This window comes from Mugil cephalus, chromosome 10 (genome assembly GCF_022458985.1).
Source record: "Mugil cephalus isolate CIBA_MC_2020 chromosome 10, CIBA_Mcephalus_1.1, whole genome shotgun sequence".
NCBI classification, from domain to species: Eukaryota; Metazoa; Chordata; class Actinopteri; order Mugiliformes; family Mugilidae; genus Mugil; species Mugil cephalus.
The window spans coordinates 9,910,455-9,933,218 of NC_061779.1; the positions used below are offsets into that span (position 1 = coordinate 9,910,455).

General features: G+C 42.0%; 2 protein-coding genes across 3 annotated transcripts in view; both read right to left on the minus strand.

Moving 5' to 3' along the window:
• Positions 1 to 8,971, minus strand: part of pdhx (pyruvate dehydrogenase complex component X) — a 28,374-nt gene extending 19,403 nt beyond the window's left edge. The window contains exons 1-3 of the mRNA XM_047596867.1: positions 8,797 to 8,971; positions 4,505 to 4,588; positions 2,644 to 2,744 (exon numbers count right to left, since the gene is read on the minus strand). Coding sequence (XP_047452823.1) covers positions 2,644 to 2,744; positions 4,505 to 4,588; positions 8,797 to 8,932 — 321 coding nt within the window. The 5' untranslated portion in view covers positions 8,933 to 8,971. The remainder of the gene's footprint in view (positions 1 to 2,643; positions 2,745 to 4,504; positions 4,589 to 8,796) is intronic.
• Positions 8,972 to 12,477: 3,506 nt separating this feature from the next.
• On the minus strand, positions 12,478 to 22,057 carry ehf (ets homologous factor). 2 transcript variants are annotated; one of them, XM_047595375.1, is made up of 9 exons: positions 21,849 to 22,057; positions 19,578 to 19,722; positions 18,939 to 19,196; positions 17,742 to 17,786; positions 17,483 to 17,527; positions 17,324 to 17,386; positions 17,188 to 17,232; positions 16,896 to 17,091; positions 12,478 to 13,227 (listed from the first exon to the last, which is right to left on the minus strand). In XM_047595375.1, exons 2-9 carry the CDS (start codon positions 19,651 to 19,653, stop codon positions 13,128 to 13,130), a joined length of 828 nt encoding a protein of 275 aa, XP_047451331.1. In that variant the 5' UTR covers positions 19,654 to 19,722; positions 21,849 to 22,057; the 3' UTR covers positions 12,478 to 13,127. The 2 variants fall into 2 exon arrangements, with proteins under 2 accessions (XP_047451331.1, XP_047451332.1); XM_047595376.1 differs by lacking the exon at positions 21,849 to 22,057 and adding an exon at positions 19,878 to 20,978.
• Between the last annotated feature and the right edge of the window lie 707 nt (positions 22,058 to 22,764).

Below are 22,764 nucleotides of genomic sequence, written 5' to 3' on the forward strand. Positions count from 1 at the left end.
ATTTCCTTTAACCAGCTGTTGGATCCTGTAAATCTTTTACATTCCATAAAACGTGACGAGTTTGGGTTTCAGACACTTATTTTTAGGAGAAAGCGAACAAACAGATCAGCACATTCGACTGCACGGTGCACGAGGAGGTCTATCTGTAAAAGGAAGATGGATTTCAGACCGCACATGCACACAGGAGAAAATGACGGAGCTCTTGTTTAGCGAGACAACGTTGGTCTCTGATCAATAGAGCGTGACAGATACTGCGCAAAGAGGATTGCAGCTGAAGCTTTCGTTCTGAGCAACGGCATCCTGTCTGTCCGACGTGATACAAATAAAATCACACTTTTTAAGCTTGGGAGCCAGTACGTTCCTTTTGGGCATCGTGAGCTTTCTAACCACAGCCCTGTCACTGTCAAGGAATTGAAATCATCGCTCACTTCCCTTTTTCGTTTCTTTATTTCGCCCCACATTTCCTCTAAGTCCTAGGTGACTTTAAAAAAATAAATAAAAAAAAAATTAAAAAATGAATGTGATACCTTTATTACAAACCGATACACTGGTCGTCTTTCCAGAATACAAAAATATGGATCTTAAAGTGATTCTCCTCTGCTTAATGCCCACAGGCTATAAACTCAACACTAAAAAAAAAATCATTTGGTGAGAAATCTCTAAATGAAGGTATTTATTTATTTATTTGTTAATTTTGGGCCATTCTGACAGCAAGGTTAGAAAGTGATTGATAGCAACAATTGATTTAGAGGACACAGAGATGGTGTTTAGGTGTTTATATTGATCCATTGGGTGACAGTGTGTGGAGATTGAAAAGAGGAGGTGGGAAAGGGAATGACAAATGGGAGAGTGGCACGAGAGTACTGCACAATGTCCTGGAAGCACATCAGTGCATCTATTCATATATCTATGTAATAATCTTCTCTGTCATTTACTTGTGCTTTCAATCATCTACTTTATTAATCCATTCCCACTGACTGCACGGCCATTTCTAGATCACCGTTTCTGATTTCATGCTCAGCGGCTGTCACATTTACGTACATCTGACCACAGAGGACCAATGAGCGTCTATCTGCAAACACGCGTGTTATTTTCTCACGTGTGTGATTGATTGTACTTGGAGTAGATTTTCAGATTGAAGTCCACGGGTCACAGTAGAGCAAAGCTGTAAGTGTGTGATGAAATAAAGTAATCCGTGCACCCAACCTCCATAACACACTATGAGCAGGATCTGATCTATCCCCCCTGTACTCCTGCCCCCAAGAGCCATGGCTGGAAATTGGTCGAGGGCCACGGTGGTACTTGACCCCCCATTAATAACCCCCGTGGAGCACGAGCACCGCGTCTACAGTAGCCCGTCAAAGCATTTGGCCACAGGCAGGTAATTATAATAGCCTCTAAATTAGAAACCTACTGTGTGCCTGGAGAGCCACAATTACGCCATGAAGGGCTAATGTACTCCTCCTATGATGCAAAGCGGATGCCACGTTGTAAGGGTGGGTGCAGAAATCTGTGAAAATACAATGTCTGCCGTTTTTCCTATCAACGATACACAAATACACACACTCTGCATCACACGGAGTGGGAGAGAGACGGAGAGAGTGCTGGAGGGCTTATCTAATGCAGACCATCTTTCTCTGCCAGCTAAAGCCCCTACCCCCAATTCTTGTGTGGTTGCTATGGAAACTACCTCGTCCCCACAGTGGCTAAGACGAGCGTGGAGCAAGGGTATGAGAGAATGGAAGTAAGTGGAGTAAAAGACATAAAAAAAAATGAGATGCATGGTTTACAACTGACAACTGAGCGCACAATATTCCCTTAGCTGAAGAATGGGTATTTGTGAGTGTGTGTTCTTCGCGGTGCATACTAGCTCAGTATTTATTTCTTCATTAATGTTCCACAAACAGACACCCTGTCTAATTAAACCGTGCTCCACTCAGGCGTTACGGCAACATGAGCACATCCACAAGCATGCGGCCACGGAACACGTCTAATTAGATAAGGTACTCTTTGTGACCGGCGTGCTGGTTTGTTCTTGCGCAAGCAAAGCAACAAATGCCAACCCCCTCACTTTTATCTTTTATACAGAGTCCAGGAAAGTGAATTTATCTAGCTTACTCAGAAATACTGAGTTCTATTTCCCTGCACTTCATATCTTGTAATGAGATTTCTTAAAAAAAATAAACATTAAATTGTATGGGTCTTTATCTTTCTGCTCAAGATGACACGTGGTGGAGGGCTGATGAAAAACAACTGATCACTCCGTCTCTGGCAGCCTTTTAAATATTCAAACAACAACCACTGGGAGGGGGAGTGGAAAGAAAGAAGTATTTGTCAGTGAGGACACCTCGTCAGAGCTTTGCTGTCACTGTGTAGGGAAAGCAGATTTAACAAGCGTAGCCAATTTGCACAGGGAAAGAAGGAACGCCGGAAGACCCAGAAATATTAACGAATTTAAACAGGCTCCCCGAAACGTAAGCATGCTGCTAAATAGTGCGCGCCTTTAAACGCACAGCATGAAAACGCACCTTCAACCTTCTATGTTTACAAACAACAAAACCACACTCAAAGGTTTAGGCGGATTCGCTGACCGCAGATACATTCTGATCATTAATGAGTTTGTGTGTGTCTTGGCTCTCTCACCAGGATCTTTGCCAAGATGCCATCATCGTTGGATTCCATGGTAACCACAGCTTTGTCCGTCTCAATCTCGCAGAGGGCGTCGCCCGCTGCCACCGCCTCACCTGTCGGAGTAAAGTAACGTCTGACAACTAGCAAAATGAAGCATTTATTTGGCAACATTCAAGCACCTAACTGTCAAACAATCTTTCCATTGGCACAGATTAATTTTAGCTTGTTAGACTGGAAACACATGAACCATAATGACGAGGAGCATTTTCAGTCTGTTGTCTCACAGGGGCGTCTCATGCACAAACAACAAATGCATTGTCACCTTTTTTGATAGACAAACGGGCTATGCAGGAAAATAGAAAAAACAGTCTAATCAATGTTTCATGGGAAAGAATGTGAGATAGCGATATGCAGCGATGGAACCCTTCGCCTATAGAATCCCAGTAGACTCCCACCAGTTCAACCCATGAAAGATTTAGAATATATTATCATCTGATTAAAAAAGAAACACTGCATCAGTTCTCCCATGCTCATACTTCCCACATCACTTGAAGTTACTGTTTTTCAAGAAGCCCAGGCACACCATGATTTAATCTCCCCGACGGCATATGTGTTAGAAAAAGAGAAGGCGAGGTAGGCGAGACAGAAGTCAAGGGTTATTCAGATTTGACGCCTGGTCACAAAAGGCTGTGAAGAGGTTCATCATCTGTACCTAAGCAAAGGCTAGGAAAATCAAGGACGGTGCTGGGACCTTAGCTCCATTAAAAAACACGTAAATTTGATGGGTTTGTTTGAGGTACAAACCGGGGAAGTGAAAAAGGAAAGGGGTGGGTCAAGGGAAGAATAGATAGCATAGGTGGGGGAAGGTTGAAAGAGCAGAGGTAGTATTGACGCTCAAAGTCCCCTGAGAGCAAGTAAAGATTGGATTCGTATGAGGCTTTAATACCGTATGACCTCAGGGGTTAGGTGAGATGTGCAATATTAAAGATTAAACAGATGACCTCAGGCCTTTTCACCTCTGCTCCATCAAAATGCAATGGACATAACGCAAAGATAAAATAAAGCAGATCAGGCCTGAGGTCCTATGATGTAGTTTGTATAAAAAAAAAAATCTCAGAAATTTAGAATTCACTATTTAAAAATGTGTTGATTAGACTAATTCACATCAATGAATCCTAATTCAAGAAGAATTTCATTTCTATTCATGTTGCTTGAGACAAATTAAATGAATCTATCTAACAAATTAAGGTTTTTTTCAATTCATCTCTAAACATTTAATTAACTTATCAGCACCACCAAGTCACGTAAACAAGACCGCATTCTAGATTTGTTTTCATGTTGCCGAGAATTTCTCTTTCCTTCCTCCCGTTTCTCACTTACACACACATGTACATTTCTCACCCCGAGCCGCAGAAGCACATGGCAACACAGCGAAGCAACCAATCAGAATTCAGCGTGCTGCCTCCTGATAAATGAGTGTGGCTGAGGCGAGTCTGCCTGAGCAGAGTTGCTAAGCAGTGATGAATAGTGACTGCTGTGATCCTTGAGCCAATTAGCCACCAGAGGCCCTCAGGTGATCCGCTGCTCATGCCTCTGTCTTAAAACGCAACGGGGTGTCATCATCTTAATAACTAGTGCTGATGTGGGACTCTCGTCGCGGGGAAAAAACAGAAATGCGGCGCTTTCGATTCCGATTGGGATGTTTGCACTGCAAGTGAGCATTCACATTTGTGTAGCCACAGAAGGACAAATTGCAGGTAGAAGAAAACAGAGGTTTTTGACAGTGTGGTATAGCACAGATATCAGTTTATTTAACTAAAACACGTTAAATAGAAAAGTGAGGTAATGAGAGCTATGTAATATCATCATTTACCTTCCTTTTTCAGCCATTTGACAAGGTTTCCCTCCTCCATGGTAGGAGAAAGAGCTGGCATTTCCACTTTGAGTGGGCTGACACCTAGAGGATAAAAAGAGAATAACATCAAATTTATTCAGGCAGTAGTAATGCCAAGGGTAGTTAGGCTTAAAAGGGAAAAACTGAGATATCGTCAGCGTCAAAGAGAATCAAGCGACGCGCCCTGTTGGAGCAGTGTTTAGCTGAAACGAGGCCTCAGGGCGTCCACATGTCCAGCTCGTAGCAGTAGAGCACAAGAAGACACAGTGCCACATTGAAAGAACAATACTGGCAGGTCACTTGTGTAATTGTGATCCTTGCTGACACTGCACCGGAGGCTATAGAGTCACTCGTACTGTCCCAAGCCTTTGAGCCACCATCAAAGCCTGCTATGCTGTCACCGGCTACAGTCGCTCAGAAGGCCAGAGTTCAACTGGACACTGGGTCTCCAGGCTGCCATAAAAAAAAAAAAGCACAAATCCAAGCAGGACAGGCATCACTGCCTCATTATAACTAGCCTGCAGTGCTGCAGAGAAAAGGAGAATCGGGTTTACTGGTCAGACATGGCACAAATCAAAAGGATGCGCGCATATTGCAGCCGTTTATAAAATCCTAAAGTATACATCATAAAGAACAGAGATTGGAGATTTTTGACAATATCATTTGAGCATTTTTCCACTTGGGACCTAAACATTTGAAATGCAACTAATACGATTATGGGCTTGTGATATGATGCTGCTTGCACAGCACATATTTCTTCTTCCAGCAACACTTCCCCGCAGATAGACAGATGCAAAGGGTCATAATCAAATCTGAAAGTAACGATTAAGAGTTCTTGCTGTTGTAGTCTATCTTTTCATTATTAATTTTAATCAGGGATATTTGTGAGCTTGAGGTTTTGTTATATATATATATATATACATATACATACATATATATATATATATATATATATATATAGAGAGAGAGAGAGAGAGAGAGAGAGAGAGAGAGAGAGAGAGAGAGAGAGAAAATTTTACTAAAATTGACAATTCATGTGCAGTCTCTGGCCACCTTGTCCGCTGCTGCCATCTGCTGGATATTTGGCAGTATCACAACTAGTGTCCAGTCCATTGAAGCATATGGCAATGTACAGTATATTACAGTCTACATCTGATAAGACTGACATGGGTGAATATGATAAAATGTTAGACTCTCTGTAGGATGCCACAAAGAAAGAGTATTTTCCATCTGACGTGATAAACTAAAGCATTCTAATAACAATGCATTTACAATCAGCGGTGTAAAACTTGCAAGGACTCTTTTTGAAGTACTTTGAGAACCACTGTAAATAGTTCAGATATTTCTATTTGCTAATCCTTAGTGTCATGTAATGTTTGAACACCAGTGGGGTACATTCCTTAAAAACATTTGTGATGTAATTTCTTTCATGTTTTTCTTCAGTATTTGGAAAATCAACTGCTAAACGTGGTCATCTGTCTATTTACAACTTTATGTCTAACTCTTGATAAGCAGGTTAAAATGTAAAAGGTTAAAGCCACTTCCGCTCTAAAACCTGTTTTTGTCAGTGAGATTTCTTCTTTGAGGTTCGCTGCACGGAATAATGTCTGACACTTTAAAACTGATTTCAAACTGCTGAACTGAAAGTGGAAGGTTTCTTCATGCCCACTTTAAATGTGAATTTAAGACTGACCTCAAATAGTTTTGGAACCAATATATCTTGAAAAGGCAATTTAAAGTTGCGTGATGTACAGACCGAAAGCGGACATTAGAGATTCCTACATACTGTGAATGGTTTTTCAGAGATGGAGACATTAAAAACATCTCTGTCTGTATAGTTTCTATTTTCTAATGAGCTAAATTTAAACAAAAAATGCCAGAGAGTATAATCAGATCTCACTTAACCTTTAACTTGTAGCCAAGCAAAGTAAAAAGTTATATTTATTTAGGCGCTATTATTGCATTTCTGAACCTGGACTCTATTTTCATAAGCCATTTTCCATCTGAATGCACTGCTTCATGTGAGACTTTCATTTGTACAGACACCAGGTCAAAAACAAATGTTGTAACTTTAGTCAGTAGCAGGTCTGTTGGAACAGTTTTGCAACGACATTTTTTGAGTAACCACACTATTGGATTACGTCGTAGCTGTTTTGAAGATCCTGGTTTGATCATTTGTGCTCAACAGTGAACCAATTCCTTACATTTCAAATCACAAAGACCCAAAAAAGAAGATGAATTATCTGCATACATTCAAGACACTTATCAGAAAGGAGACATGTGGAAGGCACACGTAACCAGGAACCACAGCCACCCAACACACAGACTGTTTTCCATGTAACCATCTGGCAGACGGTACAGGGGCCAGTCTGCTTGCACAAAAAGACTGAAGGTCAGTTTCTACCACCAGGCCATCAACTAACAATAAAATAGTCCCCGGAGACTGAACACACACTGTATCTGGCGGCACGCTACTAATATGCGATATGAGTGTTACTTTTACCACTTGTCAAGTCTCGTGAATGTGCTGTAAATCTTGTAAAGTTTAGTCATTTATACTGCTGCGCTCTTATTGTGCTATTCATGTCTGAGCTGAATCTGAAATATGACAGATGCATATCTCTTAATTTTATCGCGCACGTCCGTGTAACTTTTTCTACAAAAAGGTGCCTCTATTGCGGGTGACATTTTGACGTATCATAAACAGACTGGTACGTTTAATTAAACCCAGACATGCGTCATAATCAGTTTTATTGAGGCTTGACGGAAAGCTGCTGTCCGTCTTGATTGCCTGCTTCTTTACCGGCATAGTTTGGAACAGAGCCACTGTCAACACGACGAGTCATACCTGTTCTTCTACTACCTTGACATATCAAAACATTAGTGATTTAAAACACAAAAACATCCTTATTTTTTTCCTTCCTTCTTTTCTTTTTTTTATGTAAACTGTTGTTGAATACGTGTTCCTGTTGCTATTATGTGTTGAATATTGCTACTTGCTACTTTGTGCAATAACTATTCCCTGGTGGATACTCTTGACTTTTAATTTGCCGCTTTAGTTTCATATTCCTAGTGTTATGTGTCTCATTGTCAAAGAGTTAATGGGGAACTTAAGTAGAACTGAGTCATCCTTATTGTTATTAACCCATATGCCCTCCTCAAATTTACTATTCTCTGGACACCCTTGTGGCAAAAACGTACATGCACAAAGAAAACAGCCATAAAATTCTCATACATCAATTTTTTTCTACTTTTTTTCCCCATAAATCTCTTGAACAACTTCAGGCTTGCTCAAAACTACCAAAAATTCAATAGTTTTCAGGATTTAAACCTTTTAAAGTTTGGCCAATGATTTGAAATATTTATTTATTTATTTTACAAAAAACACTAAAAACAAAAACTGAATTATTTTCCATAAAATAAACTGGTGGATGGGGTTTTGGTGGTGATTGAAGTCTATAGGATATGATGATTAACAATAAAGGTGATATCATTATTTAGTATTTTTATGTAGTGTCAGATTTAGAAATTTTCCACCTTCTGGACACCTTTGGTGCAAAAAAGCACACATGCAAAACGCAGCCATAAAATCCTCACACATCAATATTTTTTTTGTTTTTATCCAGATATCACTTAAACACTTAAACTGAATTGTTTTCCATAAAATAAACGGTAGGTAGGTAGATGAGGCTTTGGTGGGGATTAGAGACTTGGATGTGTCAGAGATTAGTAATAAAATTATTTTGACAGCATTAGTATGTGGGGCTAGATGCTCCCTCTGACCAAAAACGCCCCCATAGACATTCCATTATAATCACAGCAGTGTTTTGTCAAATAGTGATATTTGATGAAACACCTGCTGCTTTCCCATTAATAATAATTGGTAAATAGTCAGTCCAGGTGTGTCTGATTTGGATACAGCTGTCCCATATTTAAACTGTTTACACTATTTACAGTTTAAAATTGAGAAAACGTAGACACGCACCGTTAAGCAACACGGTTTAAAATCAGCCTGAAATTTATTTTAGATTAATTCAGAGAGAAGTCAGAAGTATTCATGCCATTTGTGGCACAAGTAACCAGGTGCCTTTTCGTGTCACTCAAGGCATTCAGTTTAACGGTTGGTACAAGTGAACACATCATGATAAAAGGACTAAGTGGCATAATTACGCAAATAACGGGTTGAAAAAAAAGGCGGTGGCAAATGTCAACGGCTGTCAGTGCAGATACGACAACAGTTATCCTCATATCCTCACGCTGTCAACACTCACCGAGCACCCACGGTGACTGGAAGAAGTGTCTGACATGATCCTGCCATGAGTGCGTGGCCCATAAACATTTATTAACATTAGACAATCTAAGGCCGAATAAAACTCCCCGACGACCCAGACGCAAGGAGGCCGCCATGTTCTCGTCCTCCGTCGGTGAGAGGTGTCCACACAAATGCCTGACCACAAACAGACGCGGACGGCGAAGCAGGCGATGTTTCACTAAATAATTATTATCTTTTGAAGAATACGAAGCCCTGGAAACTTTAAGGCATGTGAACCATAATCTGACAAGTTTGATTTCCAAAGAAAATTGATACTTATTTTTTTTGGACATTAACGACCAGGCAACAGGGAGCTACCTCCTTTGAGTTTTCACACTTTTGTTCTGTTGTATTTGAAAGGTGGTAATAATCAGGGGGTTAGTGTTTTATCGCCCTCTGCTGGTGCGTATGTCATAAGCGCGAATAAAAAAGGCCTTGCAAGCATTTAAATAATACATTTGGTTCAGAAGACTGTATTTTAAACAAGGCACTGCTCATATTTAAACCCTATTGTAATGCTATTATTCCTCATTTAGTGTATATCATGATGCCAAATGTCACAGTTATCTGACATCATTATCACCATCCATGTCAGTTATGTGTCTATTTATAACTATGTCCAGCACAGTATTATCAGTATCCAAGATAATATCATAATAGCCAGGCCACTGAACTCAGTAGAAGAGATTTTAACATGTCAACTGAGGAAAAAGAGTAAAATAATAAGAGTAATGATGAATGGCTGAATGGACAAAACCAGATACTGTTTTGATAAAATAGATGGAAATTCCACTCTGGAGGGGGAAAAAACAACAACAACAACATACAACCCACTGTATGTCTGTGGGTGGGGGAAGTTTTATGTCTTTATTCAAGATATCCAATGTGAATGTGTAACTGTATCCTCTGATGTCACACACTGTCTGCATGGAAACATTTATTTTTTTTTCCCTCTCATTTCCTTTAAATACACAAAAGTAGAATGTTTTATTTAAAACCACCCAGGACATTTTATGTTGTGACTGAGGCAACTTACCGCAATCATATTTCAGGCTGAAAAGTCCATGCGTCAAAAAATGTACATAGGAATTTCTTTCTCAACAAGGAAATTACAGGGTGGATTACTGGTTAAACGTATGCTATTAATGGAAAGTCCAAAATCTGAGAAGGAAATTGGCTTAAATATATACCGGCGAAACAAAACATCTTTCCCTTGTCACAAGACTTCCTCATGCTTTAGCGTATCCAAAAAAAAAAATAATAATCTGGTCGTAAATCACACTCTATGATCAGTTGCTTGAGTGAGCACAGTCACTTCTGAATTGATTTTTGAATGAGACCTTTGATTATTTACTATTCTTAATACGACTGTGTTTTCATGTGTGTTCATTTTTATATTACTTCATAATAATATAAAGGTGAGTGTCTCTCAGTGTTAGCCCTGCAATAGACTGGCGACCTGTCCAGGGTGTACCCGTCCCCTCGTCCAGTGACGGCTGGGGGAAGAGGACTTACAGGACAAGAATGAATGAACGAACGAATGAAAAATATAAAATACGGTGTTGTTACCTAGTTGTTACAGAATCCAAGAAAACAGCACCTCCAACCCATCCCCAACAAAAGCAAAGCTGCATCTGTGACACAGCTCTAATCTGTCCGGATCACAGTTTGGACTGAATGCCTCACAGGTTCATTTGAGTGTGAAGAGAAAATGATAAGGGTCTGTGATAAGCTGGGACAGTGCATCCGCTGAGAGAATACAATAGCCCCAGTGAGCAGGCATGGGACACAGACATAAAATCCATCAGCCTGTCTTCATGCTCGTGCGCGGGCTATCTCTTATCACTTCCCTGTTCTTCCCTTTGACATATATCTGATTGAATTAATGTCTCCCCCCTTTTTTTAAATAATAAAACAGCCCTTCACTTTGCGTAGCTCATTCAAATCTGCAATAATTTTCTGTCAATAAGAGATAAAGGCACTTGTGTGCAGGTACTGCGTATTGTTTTAGGCCTAACAAAGGCAGCCATTGTATCATCTGCCCAGTCTAGTGTGACAACCGCTGCAGACAGACAATGGATGATTTTTGCCTGCACATACGTATTTTTTTTTTTTTTTTTCTTTTTGTCACCTGCAGCTGAGTGAGTTTGGGAATGGATTAAATATCTCTTCATACAGGTGCCTATGTGTGTGTTTCTCTTCCTTCTCAGATCTGTTACAACAGGTTTGGGTGCATGTTTGCATGCGTGGCATCGCTGCCTGCGGTGCCACGCATAACTCGAGGAAATACGTGTCCTGCTGGTTTAACGGTGACTTTTCGAAGGCTGTCTCAGGCTGGCACTCTGGAAGCCTGCGAGTGGCAGGTAGGCATAGGGAGAATCAGGCGCAAGATCCTCGTGCACAGTTCGAGGGTAGTGATTTGAATGTGATCTCAGCAGGGGCCTTCGTACATCCTCGCACGCTGGGGCGTATGTAAAGCCGGGGCAGAGAGCGGTCCGTTAGGAAAATCCAGCCCCTGTCTGCAGAGGTTATATGTGTCTGGCTCATTTGCCTAACTGTTCATGCAGTGCCCCCCCATCCACCCACCCACCCACACACCCACCCACACACACACACACAGCAGCAGCACCAACAAGGGGCAAATGAGGCCAGTTTTGATAAGTCTCTTTGTGCTTCTCATGATCAAGCTGAATCATTAGCTTCCCACCCCCATCTCTTTGTTCTACAGTATTTTAATCTCCCTGTGCTGTGCTGCACAGCCGTCATATAAGATATCCGCTTTACTGTTACTACATAAGGGTCTACAACATATGCATCGTGGAATCATCAACTTTTATGTTAGGGAAGCACTGATCCCAGCTCTGCCTTTCAAATTAAAAGCGCATATGGATGAGGAGAAGTGCGGCTCCAGAGAAACCACGGAGTGTGATTGCTCCATATAACAACACGGAACAGAAACAATGGCATGTGATGGATTCACACTTCAGCCTGAATTGCGTCGCTCGCCTGTTGGCAATCAGGGGCTATTATTTCAATCCAATCAGGCGCAGTCTCCGGCTCCTCCGTCTGTCCGCACGCAATTTTCTTTATTTCACCCAGTCTTAAAGGAATTACAAAATTATTGCAAACTCCCCCAATCAATGGTGGTTTCCTGCGAGCCTGGGGGGAGGGGGGGACTGCTCTGTTTGCACTCAGGGTGTTCAGAACACAGACCCCGGAGCAACAACCTGCAATTTACGTCAGCGTGGACCGAGAGGGATCAGCCCGGAGAGATAATGACAGAATGCGGTGTCAATCAATGCCACGCTATGTAAAGAGGGATCGCATAAGGCAGATAAATCAGAGTGGAGATTAGGCATGGATTTGCTTGTGAACACGGGCCATGTGGAGGAGGCCTTTTATTGACGCTGTTTTTTTTTTTGTTTTTTTTATCTTGCGGGCCATCGAGGGCCAGTCGTTTGTCTGTTGCCTGCGGGAACGAGCGCGGCACCTGTGGCACGCACTACAACGATATGAAGCATGGAACACTTCCCGCAGGAGCAGCCGCCGCTACCTGAAAACTGAACTGACGTGTGGCTCCGTAATCAAGACCCCCCCCCCCCACACCCACACACACAAAAAAATGACTTAACACGACATGTAAAAACCATCACAAACTTTATTTGTATTGAACATAGACAAACATTTACACACTAACTTCCATGACAGCTCAACCGATGTGAAGTATCAATAAAAACAAACTTTTTGGTTATTGTGCTGTACACATACATATATTTATATATATATATATATATATATATCACTTGCTTATGCATTCTGTTACTTCATTGCTGCATCGTTCTCACGGCACGTCACTTTTGTTATGCTACTGACTTCCTAGCAGTGACCAAGCATCCTCACCCAAAGGACACTTCACAGTATTGGTCGACAAAACACTCAACATACATCTGTTTGCCAACGTGCTTTGAATCTTATATCAACTTGTGCTCCTTTGGGAGATTTGGAAAACATATATATATATACACACACACATGGGCTGTTACATTTTTTTGTCAGTTCTGACATTACTTTCTTCAATAGGAACTTCCGTAAACACATGTGAGGTTGGACCGCTAGCAAGTAAAGAACGTGTCAGTGCAGTAAAACAACAAATAGATAAAAAGAAAAAAAAAGTAGATAGAAAAAAAACACACAACGTGTACAAATATATCTTTATCAAAACCGGTCAGTGAAAACTTTAATAAAACATCACATATTTCATACAACGCCAAACATAACTTAATGAAATTGTCACTTCTCCGACTCTCTCCATCCCCTCGCGTTCCTTCCGAACTTGTAAACCAGCCTGCGTCCGTCCACTCGCTCCAGGATTTCTCTTTTGTAGTAATATCTGCGAAACAGAACAGGATGAAAAAAAACGTGTGAATTCCTTTTGCGTGTTTGGGAAAAAAGAACCTGAAGTGTCGGTTAACTGCGTTGAGCTGTTATCTGTCACTGTCAGGGCACACTCACTGACAATTCAGGTGTTTCAGGTGCGGACACTTTGCCATTGTTTTAGCCGTATTTACTTTCTGTTCACACACATGATTGGCAAATCAACTTTGGACAGGGTTTATGCTTCGTATTAAACTGTGAATGTGGTTTCAAACCACAGGCAGTTTCCCCAAGTGAGTCAGCGCTGGTCTTTAAAATAGCACACAGGTGGATTTTGGAGGATATTTATTTAACTTCCTTGAAGCTAAAGATGTACAAAGTATTGGACGGAACAACAAAGTCACAACTTAAGTGGCGGCAAATTTTTTTTGTGTTGCTTTCGTCACTGTATTATCTTTTTTTTTTTATTTAACATTATATTTTTATTTTCTTTCTTGTCTGCTGCTTTGTTGGGGGGGAAGGGGATTTTTGCACCGTGTCCATGGTATGTTCTGCATTGTGTGGAAAGGTAAAAAGCTATTGTAAAATGTTTAGGTCAAAGAGAGAGGACCAACCTGTGGATGATATTTACCCTTTTATACTAAACTATTGTACAAATACGACAATTATCATATATCTGCCCACACTGGTTTATATTCACTAATATTCACAAAAAAAGGGGACACAAAAGTGAACAGACTGCTGGTGGTGGATAGAAGAGTAACAGTGACGTAGTCATACATGTAATTGATTTTGTTAATTACAAAATGACTTGATTCAGTCACTCAGGATAGTTTCAGGGCCTGTACGATAGAAAATCTCAAATATTTTACCATTTGACTGTGAAAGCATGAAGCAGTTCTTTCATTTAAATGACCAAGGCCCCATGTTTATTACTGTTTTGTTACAGTTGAACGCACTTTTTTATTTTTATTTTTTTTAAATGCACTGTCCACGATGTTTCTTCATTTCCTATCTGGTAACACTGGATTGGTTGTTGCTAGGTAGTCTGACTACACCAGGCGTGACGCTGCACTTGAGTATTACCAACCGGCCACATCATCACTGTGCATCATGTATTGAGAAAGTACCTGTTCTCAGTCGTTCTCAGTCCCCAACGTACACATAGCGTGGTGTGACGACGCTTACTAATTAAATGTGACACAATGGCTGTGAGCATTATTTTTAAGTAATGGAACATTCCAAGAGGCTGATACTTCTAAAATGGAAATCCCCAGTCCCACCTACCTGCACACTCTATCAATATTTGCCCTATCTCTGACTCAGCTCCTCTATTGGGACACTCTTACCCTCCTAGACTCTCCAATCCCCAGAGATCTACAAAAACCCCCCCTGGACCCCCTCAATTCTGAGTGAGGTGACTTGGAAAGCACAGGATGCTACACTCCACCAGTTCCTACCAGCACCACATGCCTCCCTTCCTCTGTCCATCCTTCCACATCTACTCTGTCCTTTGCCCCCCCCCTCCCTGTCTATTCACCGAGGTGTAGCACTGCCCTCCCTGCCGCACAAGGTCACTCCACTCAATAAAGATCAACAAACTAGCTCTCAGGGAGGGGCCGGTGATAGCACACGCACTGAAACAATAAAATATTCAGCTGCAAGAATATGACTGCATCAATCCCATATAATGGTGACACCATGTGGTGTTTGACTATGTGGACAAATTAAGACAAAAAAAAAGAAAAGAAAAAACAAATGGAACAAAGCAGAGAAATCAAATACCAAACCGTATGACGTGTGTTCCTACTGGCGGTGTAAAGGCACACAGAAAAAAAAAAAAAAAAAGCACTTGAAGGGATTACGTTCTCAGGAGAGCTTCCTAATAAGTTACCCTGAGGGAGTCTTCAGAAGAGTAAGGTCTGCATTAGAGCTCAATCGAACCCTGTTCAACAGTGACTTTAGCTTTGTCAAACTAAAAGTGTCCTAGTTCACCCCCTATTACTCCCATTCCAGTCTGTTTACAGTGTTCCTTTTTGCAATAAAGATATGTAAGCAAGTACATTTTCTTCAGTAAAGTTAACTTTTTAAAATTCTGTACCATTGTTTGTAAGATTAGTTTTTTTTTTTTATCATATCCTGGGGCATGGATCCAAATAAATATAAAATGCTAGTTTGAGAGGGAAGATATTTATATAACACATTATTCTTAACTGTTATTAAAAAATAGAAATTAAAATCCCTGAATTATTAAATTCACTGAACTGACTGATACGACACATGTGGAAATGAAAGACGTGAAATACTTGTCAGAACTGAGCACCAGTTTCTCTCTCGTAAACATCAGTTCTATCAAAATGTGTTACTGTTGTCAGACAATGCACTCAGAATAAATGAGGATGTGTAATGTAATCACGGTAATTCAAATGAAAGGGAGGGTTTGAACTGATTCTGGTTGCTGCTCCTTCCCTTTTGTTATCCACAACCGAGGGCGATGCCACTGAGCTCCGAATCCTTCGGAGGCACGACAGTAAATGGGAAATAAGCTTTGTGGTCACAGGGACAATACCCGGAGGCGCATTTTTTAGTACCCAGTGGTTCACCCTACAATGAAATTAAGCTCATTAAATTAGCTCATTCGAATGTAAAGCCGTGACTTATGTTCTGCTGGGAAGAAAACGCAAAGATGTCGCAGTTCAAAAGCGAGCAATGGGATATTTTTGTTTTTGTTTTGAGGTCACTGGTTTTGGATTTTAGTGCCGTCACCCCAAAGCCTCTGAGGTTTCCAGGTAAATTCCTCAGCTGTTACAGTGGTTCGATTCCTTTCAGCGGACAGTGTACTATTTAAGAAGCTGGATTAGAAACAGGAGAGTGTTACGTTTCTCCCTCTGAACAGATTTTTTTCAAGCTGAGGCCAACCTGAGGAAAGCACCTGTGCGCATGTTGTCCTTTTGTTTAACCCGGAACACCCTACATGACGACACAGCCAAATAAGTCATTGCACTTTATTTGCTAAAAATGGCTGCCCAGGTCTTACTTAGGTGAGCGTGTTGTGTGTTTACAGCATGCAAAACAGCATGTTTTGTATTTGGTAAACAGTAATTTAGGAACATGACAACATGGCGGCAAAGCTGCTTCTCAATCTCCGCAATATTCAATTTGATTGTTTTGGATCAAAAAAGATGGATCAAAAAGGGTAGTTGAGAAAGTTCGGAGATACAAACATTATATGTATGACTGGTACTCTGCAAGCTATCCACGTTTTTTTTTAGGTTAAGCTGTTTCTGTCCCGCAGAGGTATAAACCGTTCTTAACACTTAACAACGTATCGCTGGTGATCTGTTGAATTACCGTAACTCGCAATGGTTGCGCGATTCACAAAATTCAGCAAGTGTGGCTGAACACTGGGGAGTTCTGCTTGTGTCGGGAAAACTTTTGTGACGTCTCGAGGGCATAACTAACTTCGTTTTTACCAACAAATTTCTCCAAACCTGCAGCCGAAAGCAGCGGTGCGTCATCATTACCGTAATGTCAAGTGTCAGCTTTTTTTTTCTTCCCCCAGAAAGCACAACTTTCCAGTGTTCAGCCACACTTTGAATTTTGTCCATCGGTGAGTTACGGTAATTTAAATACCGCAAAGATGTTCAGGTTTTAAATGCACATACAGAAGCAACGCGGACGTACCTCATGGCGCGACTTAGTTTCTCATACGTCATGCTGCTGTTATTCTTCTTCTTGCCCCATAGCTGCGCCACGGCCTCCGACTTCAGGAAGCGGAAAACCCCCTCCGTCCGATCCTCCCACTTGATCAGGCCCGGGTTTCTGTCCGGGTTCAGTAGAATGTCCCTGATGAACTCCCACAAGTGAGTGCCCCTGGGGTCTTTTGTGAAAAGAAAAGAAAAAGCATTAAACACACCAGGACAATTCATTTGTCAGTAAAGATGGTCACATGAGAAGATGTGTTTCCGTCACTCACTGTGTTTTTTGGCCGGATGAGGACGACTGAAAGACCGTTTGATGTCTGGGAGGGAGACAAAAGAAGTGTTTTAGCCCTCTTATCAGGGTGACATGCGTGCACAGGTTATATGTTGCGTGTCATGTGAAATCCTCACCGGGACTAGAAGGGGTGGGAGAGACGGCGGGAGCGAGCGTGTGAGGCGGCGGATCATAGATTTCTATGGTGAAAAGAGATAACAATAAAAGTCAATGTTTAACCTATTGAGTAAGCGGCATTTCAATGTGAATTAGTAATCGTGATATATTTATAGTACCTCCGGGTGGATAGCTGGCATCAGGAAATGGACAGGAATAGTCTACTGTAAGAGGGGAGGAGGGGAGAGGAAAGTGTTAACGTTGTTAGTATATTATTCATTTTGTTAGTATATCTCAACACACTTTTCCTTTATTTAATGTCTTGTTTTGTTATGTGATCTGCACTTTAAAGCTTTTAATGTTGTTCTGTTGCTGTGCAAAGATAATAAATTGTGATTAAGAAACGATGAAACAACCACGGACTGATAAGACTCTTACATTCCGGTTTGAGTTCCAGTTGTCCTATTTCCACATGGCACTGCCCTGTACAGGAACAGAAAAGCAAAAGGGTAGCGAATTAAATACGGTCGACTAATATTCTCGCGTAATATTTGATAAACGACCAGTCACGTTCGCTACGTTTATGATCAGGCATTGGAAAGAAACGGAGCAAATCATTGCTTTAAGCATCGAAACTCTCTGCGAGGCTCTAAATTCTGTGCCAGGCGGTTTGAGTTTCCAAGCGCACATAGTCAAAATTCTATCGAGTTGCTTTATGGCATGTTCAGGCGTGGTTTTACAGCTCAAACAGGAGCACCGTGCTGTATTTTGAATGCAAACAGAACGTTTACTGTTTTAAAAATTGTGCACCATAAAAAGAGTGGAAGATGAGGTGAAAAATGACCTTCTTCACTCCTTGTCCTGTTTTTTTTTGTTTGTTTGTTTTCGTTTTTTTTTAGCCTTAGAGTAAAACTGATTTCAGTTTGCAACAGGAAGCAAAAAAATAATACTAATAAAAAAAATAATAAAATATGTCTAATATTGTGATCACCATGTTGTGTTACGGCTTTTATAGCCAGTTTGCGAATAAAACTTGATTTGAATGTAACACCTTACTCCCTGAAACTGAGATCGTCACACAACAATAGCAGGACTGTGCTCTGGGTTTGAATTTCTCCTGTAGCCTGGAGGTTAAACCTGTTGTGCCAGGTCTCCCGGCACTGCTCTTGTTTTGAAAGGCTGTAAAGTTCAGATGCTAGATAAACTATAATGCGCTGACGTCATTTACCCATAATGTTGCACAAGAATTTGCAGGGTGCCTAATCAGCCATGGTCCACGGCTAATGGTCGTGGCCAAAAGCTGAAAGGTGGCGTTTATAAAAATGTGGATGTGCCAGATCTCGGCTTGTTTCTCTTCTTCACACCCTCCCTCTGCGCTTTGTTAGTAGACCCACTATAGCAAGAGCAAACAACAAATCCATCATCTCCCTTGTTGTTAGCTCCCCTTCACCCCTCTACAGCGCCATGCAGCGCGACCCCTGACTCGCCCCCTGGCCTGGAGATCCCTTCTGAGCAACATCAAGACTCCGGATCAGCGGACCCAACTAAAATCACCCAGCTTCTCTTTCATTGAGGCTAATCATCTGCCCTGTTATTGCCCCCTCGACCCCCCGACTCCCAGACTTTCAGACGTACCGCCCCACTTGAGCTCCGTGATGCTGTGATAGAGAATGGGTCCGACGCTGCCGGCAGCACGGACGAAGTCCTGGTAGTTCAGGCTGCAGAGCTGATGGCCGTCTATGTCGAAGTTCTGGAAGGGAATGCTGGAGGCATCGATCTGGTGCATGTCCATGACCTGCTGCAGCCACTCCCACACCTGGTACTTGCTCCAGAACTGAGGGTGAGAGTCATGAGGCCACAGGCGACTTGTGTAACCGGGCATCAGCAGCGAAACTGGGGACAGACATCAGTGCTCAAAGTTATGAAGTGATTAAAACGAAATAAACACATTAGCTTCATATGAATTGAGTTGTGTGAATTACTTAGGTATTAATGTAAAGACGCATTAATTAATTGGGGAGCAGTTTACTAAAAGAGCTGCTGAGCTGTTTCACAGCTCTGGGCTCACCAGGTACACAGTACATCAGTAGTTAATTGTTGAATGATTCTTCTTTTTTTTTCATTTTGGAACAACGCAGCATATTTTCCTGAGGCATTTCAGGATGTGTTTCAGAAAATTTAATTAACTGATTCAGTGACGAGTGCATGCGCGATGCCAGGAAAGCACACAGCAGGTTTCATTATGACGGCGTCAGTGCAGGAAACGATCCTCACCATCGGGGTAGGAGTTAGTAGGAACCCAGGAAGGGGTCAGCTGGCTGTCCAAGGTGGTGGATGTAGATACACTCATATTGCAGCTTCTCCACTCTGATGTACCATGGCCCGGGGCTCGAGGCAGGAGAGCGGGGATTCACGCCGGCTGTGGATAGATGAAAAGTGAAAAAATCTTTATGACTCTCGGCAACACGTATGCGCTTCTCGACGTAGCGCCGTTGATTGCATCTCCTTTCTCCATCCTTCGCGCAGCTGGTTCGCGGGAACACAGTGCGTACATGTCTTCACGCTGTATCACACCTGAATTGGTTTGGCTGCTGCTTCACATCACATCGGCGTTCAACAGGCATTGTGTAGCAGCCACGCGAAATTCAATGCGTCTGTCACTGCGGTATGCACACAGTATCCATCTTTGCCGTGGCGGCCACAAGTGTCGCCGGGTCAACCAGGCTTGAGGTCTTACGATAAAACAGCGTTTAATACACCTCTGAAATCAACTTTACAAGTTATCCAAGGCTATTAAAAAGTTGTGACGCAAAGCAATTCACTCCCAGCATAGTTTAGAGGTTGTGTAAGCAGTGCACTGGACCAGTTACCGACTGCGATAGCAATCGCATTTCTTTTGGACTTTGTGCAGCGTCTTCACCTCAGATGCTCAAAAAGAGTCAGGTAGCAAGAACGCATGTGCGATGTCCTCATTTCCTCCAGAGCCCGATTCTACATTTTCTATCAACACTCACACTTGACAGTTGATGTTACTTTCTTTTTTTTTTTTTTTTTCCTAAGGTTGACACTGCTGTATAAATGCAAAAGGCAAATAATGCCATGTTTCAGATGCAACCACAAGTATATTTGCATCCTATGTAAATGGATCCTGCCAGAAATGCACCAGCTCCGCTGTTTTTCGTAGAAGAAGTTGTATGTGCAAAATAGCAGAGTCATAATGGCATGTAATTACACGGTACACTCCCAGTATCTGTTACACAATTGCATTCAGTATGTTTGAGCTGTGGCCGACTATTACTTATTAGTTGAGTTAATGATACTGCTAAAATGATCCACTGCTCCACATTCCACAGACTGCACTGACGGTTTTTGTTTGCATTTGTTTCTTTATAAACGGGTGACATCTTGCCTAACCCTAACCCTAACCCACGCAAAGGTTTAGCTTATTTGTGGTTTTTTTATGTGTTTTCTTTTAATCTGGTCCTGTCTAAAATGAGAGCTGTAGAAAAAAAAAAAGCGAGTAGCTTGACACAATAAAACAAATAGTTCACACAGTGACCCATATATTCCACCTGTTGCCCGGACGAGCTCGCTTGCACGTTTATGGCGAGCCATAAACAAATATTATAACCGAGCCCTGTCACACATTTTAGCAGGAAATACACTGCTACCGACCAGATTAATAACAATAATAAAAAAAAAGTGTGACAAACACTGAGGTGAATTAGTCTCCAAGAGATCTGTCAAATCCATTTTCACAACAATCTCTGAAGGGATCTCTGAAGGAAATCTCCCCACGAGATAATAGCTGATGCATGCCGTCATGCCAAAGTAGATCAACTCCTCAGTTGACAGTCCGCCAAGTCTGTTCAAACGACTTACGCTACGTGTTAACCCTCTGCAGATACCTCTTCCAGGCACGTAGCCTGTATCTTATAAACAAGGCAGTGAGAGCAGTGGTTTCCATCAATATAACGATTGCACAGCATTACTTATGATTCACGAGTTCTAATAAAAAGAAAGTGCCCACTGCACTTGTCGTGACGTGAGGAGATAAGCGCAGTTTATCGGAAGCAATCCCTAGGAGAACTGTGTCAACGCTGTTAACAAGACCAGTTTGCTTTCACTTCGGCTGAAGCTCCATGTCGGCACTGAAACTAAGTCGGTCGGTACCTCTCCTGTGTTCATTTTGGTTTTATCTGCGAACACAATTAAAACTTCTCCAGCTGAAGCAGGAATAAGGCAGAGTTTGGAGCTAAAGTGTTGTTCACAGGCGACAAAAAAAGGCGACAAACTGCGTTGAAATGACTGTGGTTCCCATTTCTTGTTCCATCTTTTTTTTTTTTTTAGATTATGATAATCTTTCACTAGCCACTCTAAAGCTGAACATTGTCTTACGCATGGAAACTCTAAAACAGCACATGCACAAGCAGACTACTCCGATTAGATAATAAATTAGATTCTTTAGAAACTCGAATTAATTATTGTAGAACAGTTTCCATTTACAACAGCATTGCTTCTTGCCCAGCACCACTAGAAGCCTACCAGAGCAGTAGAAGGGGGGTCCCACCAGACCTGATAGCGGTCTCACGTAGATCCACCTTCAGCGCGCCTGAATCGATGAACGCAGTCTCTTGAGATTCCTGCACTGTGCCAAACTAGAATGCTGTGAGTCACACAAGGTGAGTCCTACTGCTTCCCAAATCTTTGAATTAACAGAGGTGTGTTGACACTGCAGGTGCTGCCCCACCACAATGGGTTTTTTATTCCTCCAACTTCCTTATGCCGCTCCAATTGGTTAACTGTTCAGTCTCATACCAGGTAGGTATTTGCATAACTCACACCCACACACACACACACACACACACACACACACACACACACACACACACACACACACACACGCGTGTAACACATCCACAGACACCCACGCACCTGACAGGACTTTTATTCCTCCGCACACCTGACATTACTTTTGTTTCTTCGCTCACCTGACATGACTTGTCACATGGTCGCGCACACAAACACACACGCTCACTCAAGCAGAAAAGCACACACACTTGTGAGGAGGCACACACGGGCGCGTATCCAAGCACACTCAAAAGTTAAACCGCTGATTTAAAGTAATCTTTAACCTCACAGAATTCCCCCCTGCATTATTATGTAGAACAGCATTTGATTTTCTTATTTCATTGCGATGAACGAGGCGCTGACAGTTTGGGTAGGAGGACCTGAGAGAATGAGTTCTTTATGAGCGTTGGTGGAGCTGCACGGGAGGGAAACATTAAGCGGCCGTGCGCCCGGAGAGGCTGCAGGGAAGCGGCCTCGCCGAGGTTACACATTTACAAACGCCTCTGACTTTGCGGGCCGCGACTTTCGGTTTTCTAATTTGCAAATGAGGTCCTTGTTTGCGCGCGCCGACCGCCGCGCACGGCCGCGCTCCTTCTACACAAACTCTGAC

Bases quoted from the DNA above. Each gene is read 5' to 3' on its own strand.
- ehf (XM_047595375.1), bottom strand. From the start codon at position 19,653: ATGAGTGTATCTACATCCACCACCTTGGACAGCCAGCTGACCCCTTCC. The intron at 17,233-17,323 runs GTGAGGATTTCA...TCTCCCTCCCAG, and splicing joins TCCCACCCCTTCTAGTCCCG to ACATCAAACGGTCTTTCAGT. The intron at 17,092-17,187 runs GTGAGTGACGGA...TTTTCACAAAAG, and splicing joins TCATCCGGCCAAAAAACACA to ACCCCAGGGGCACTCACTTG.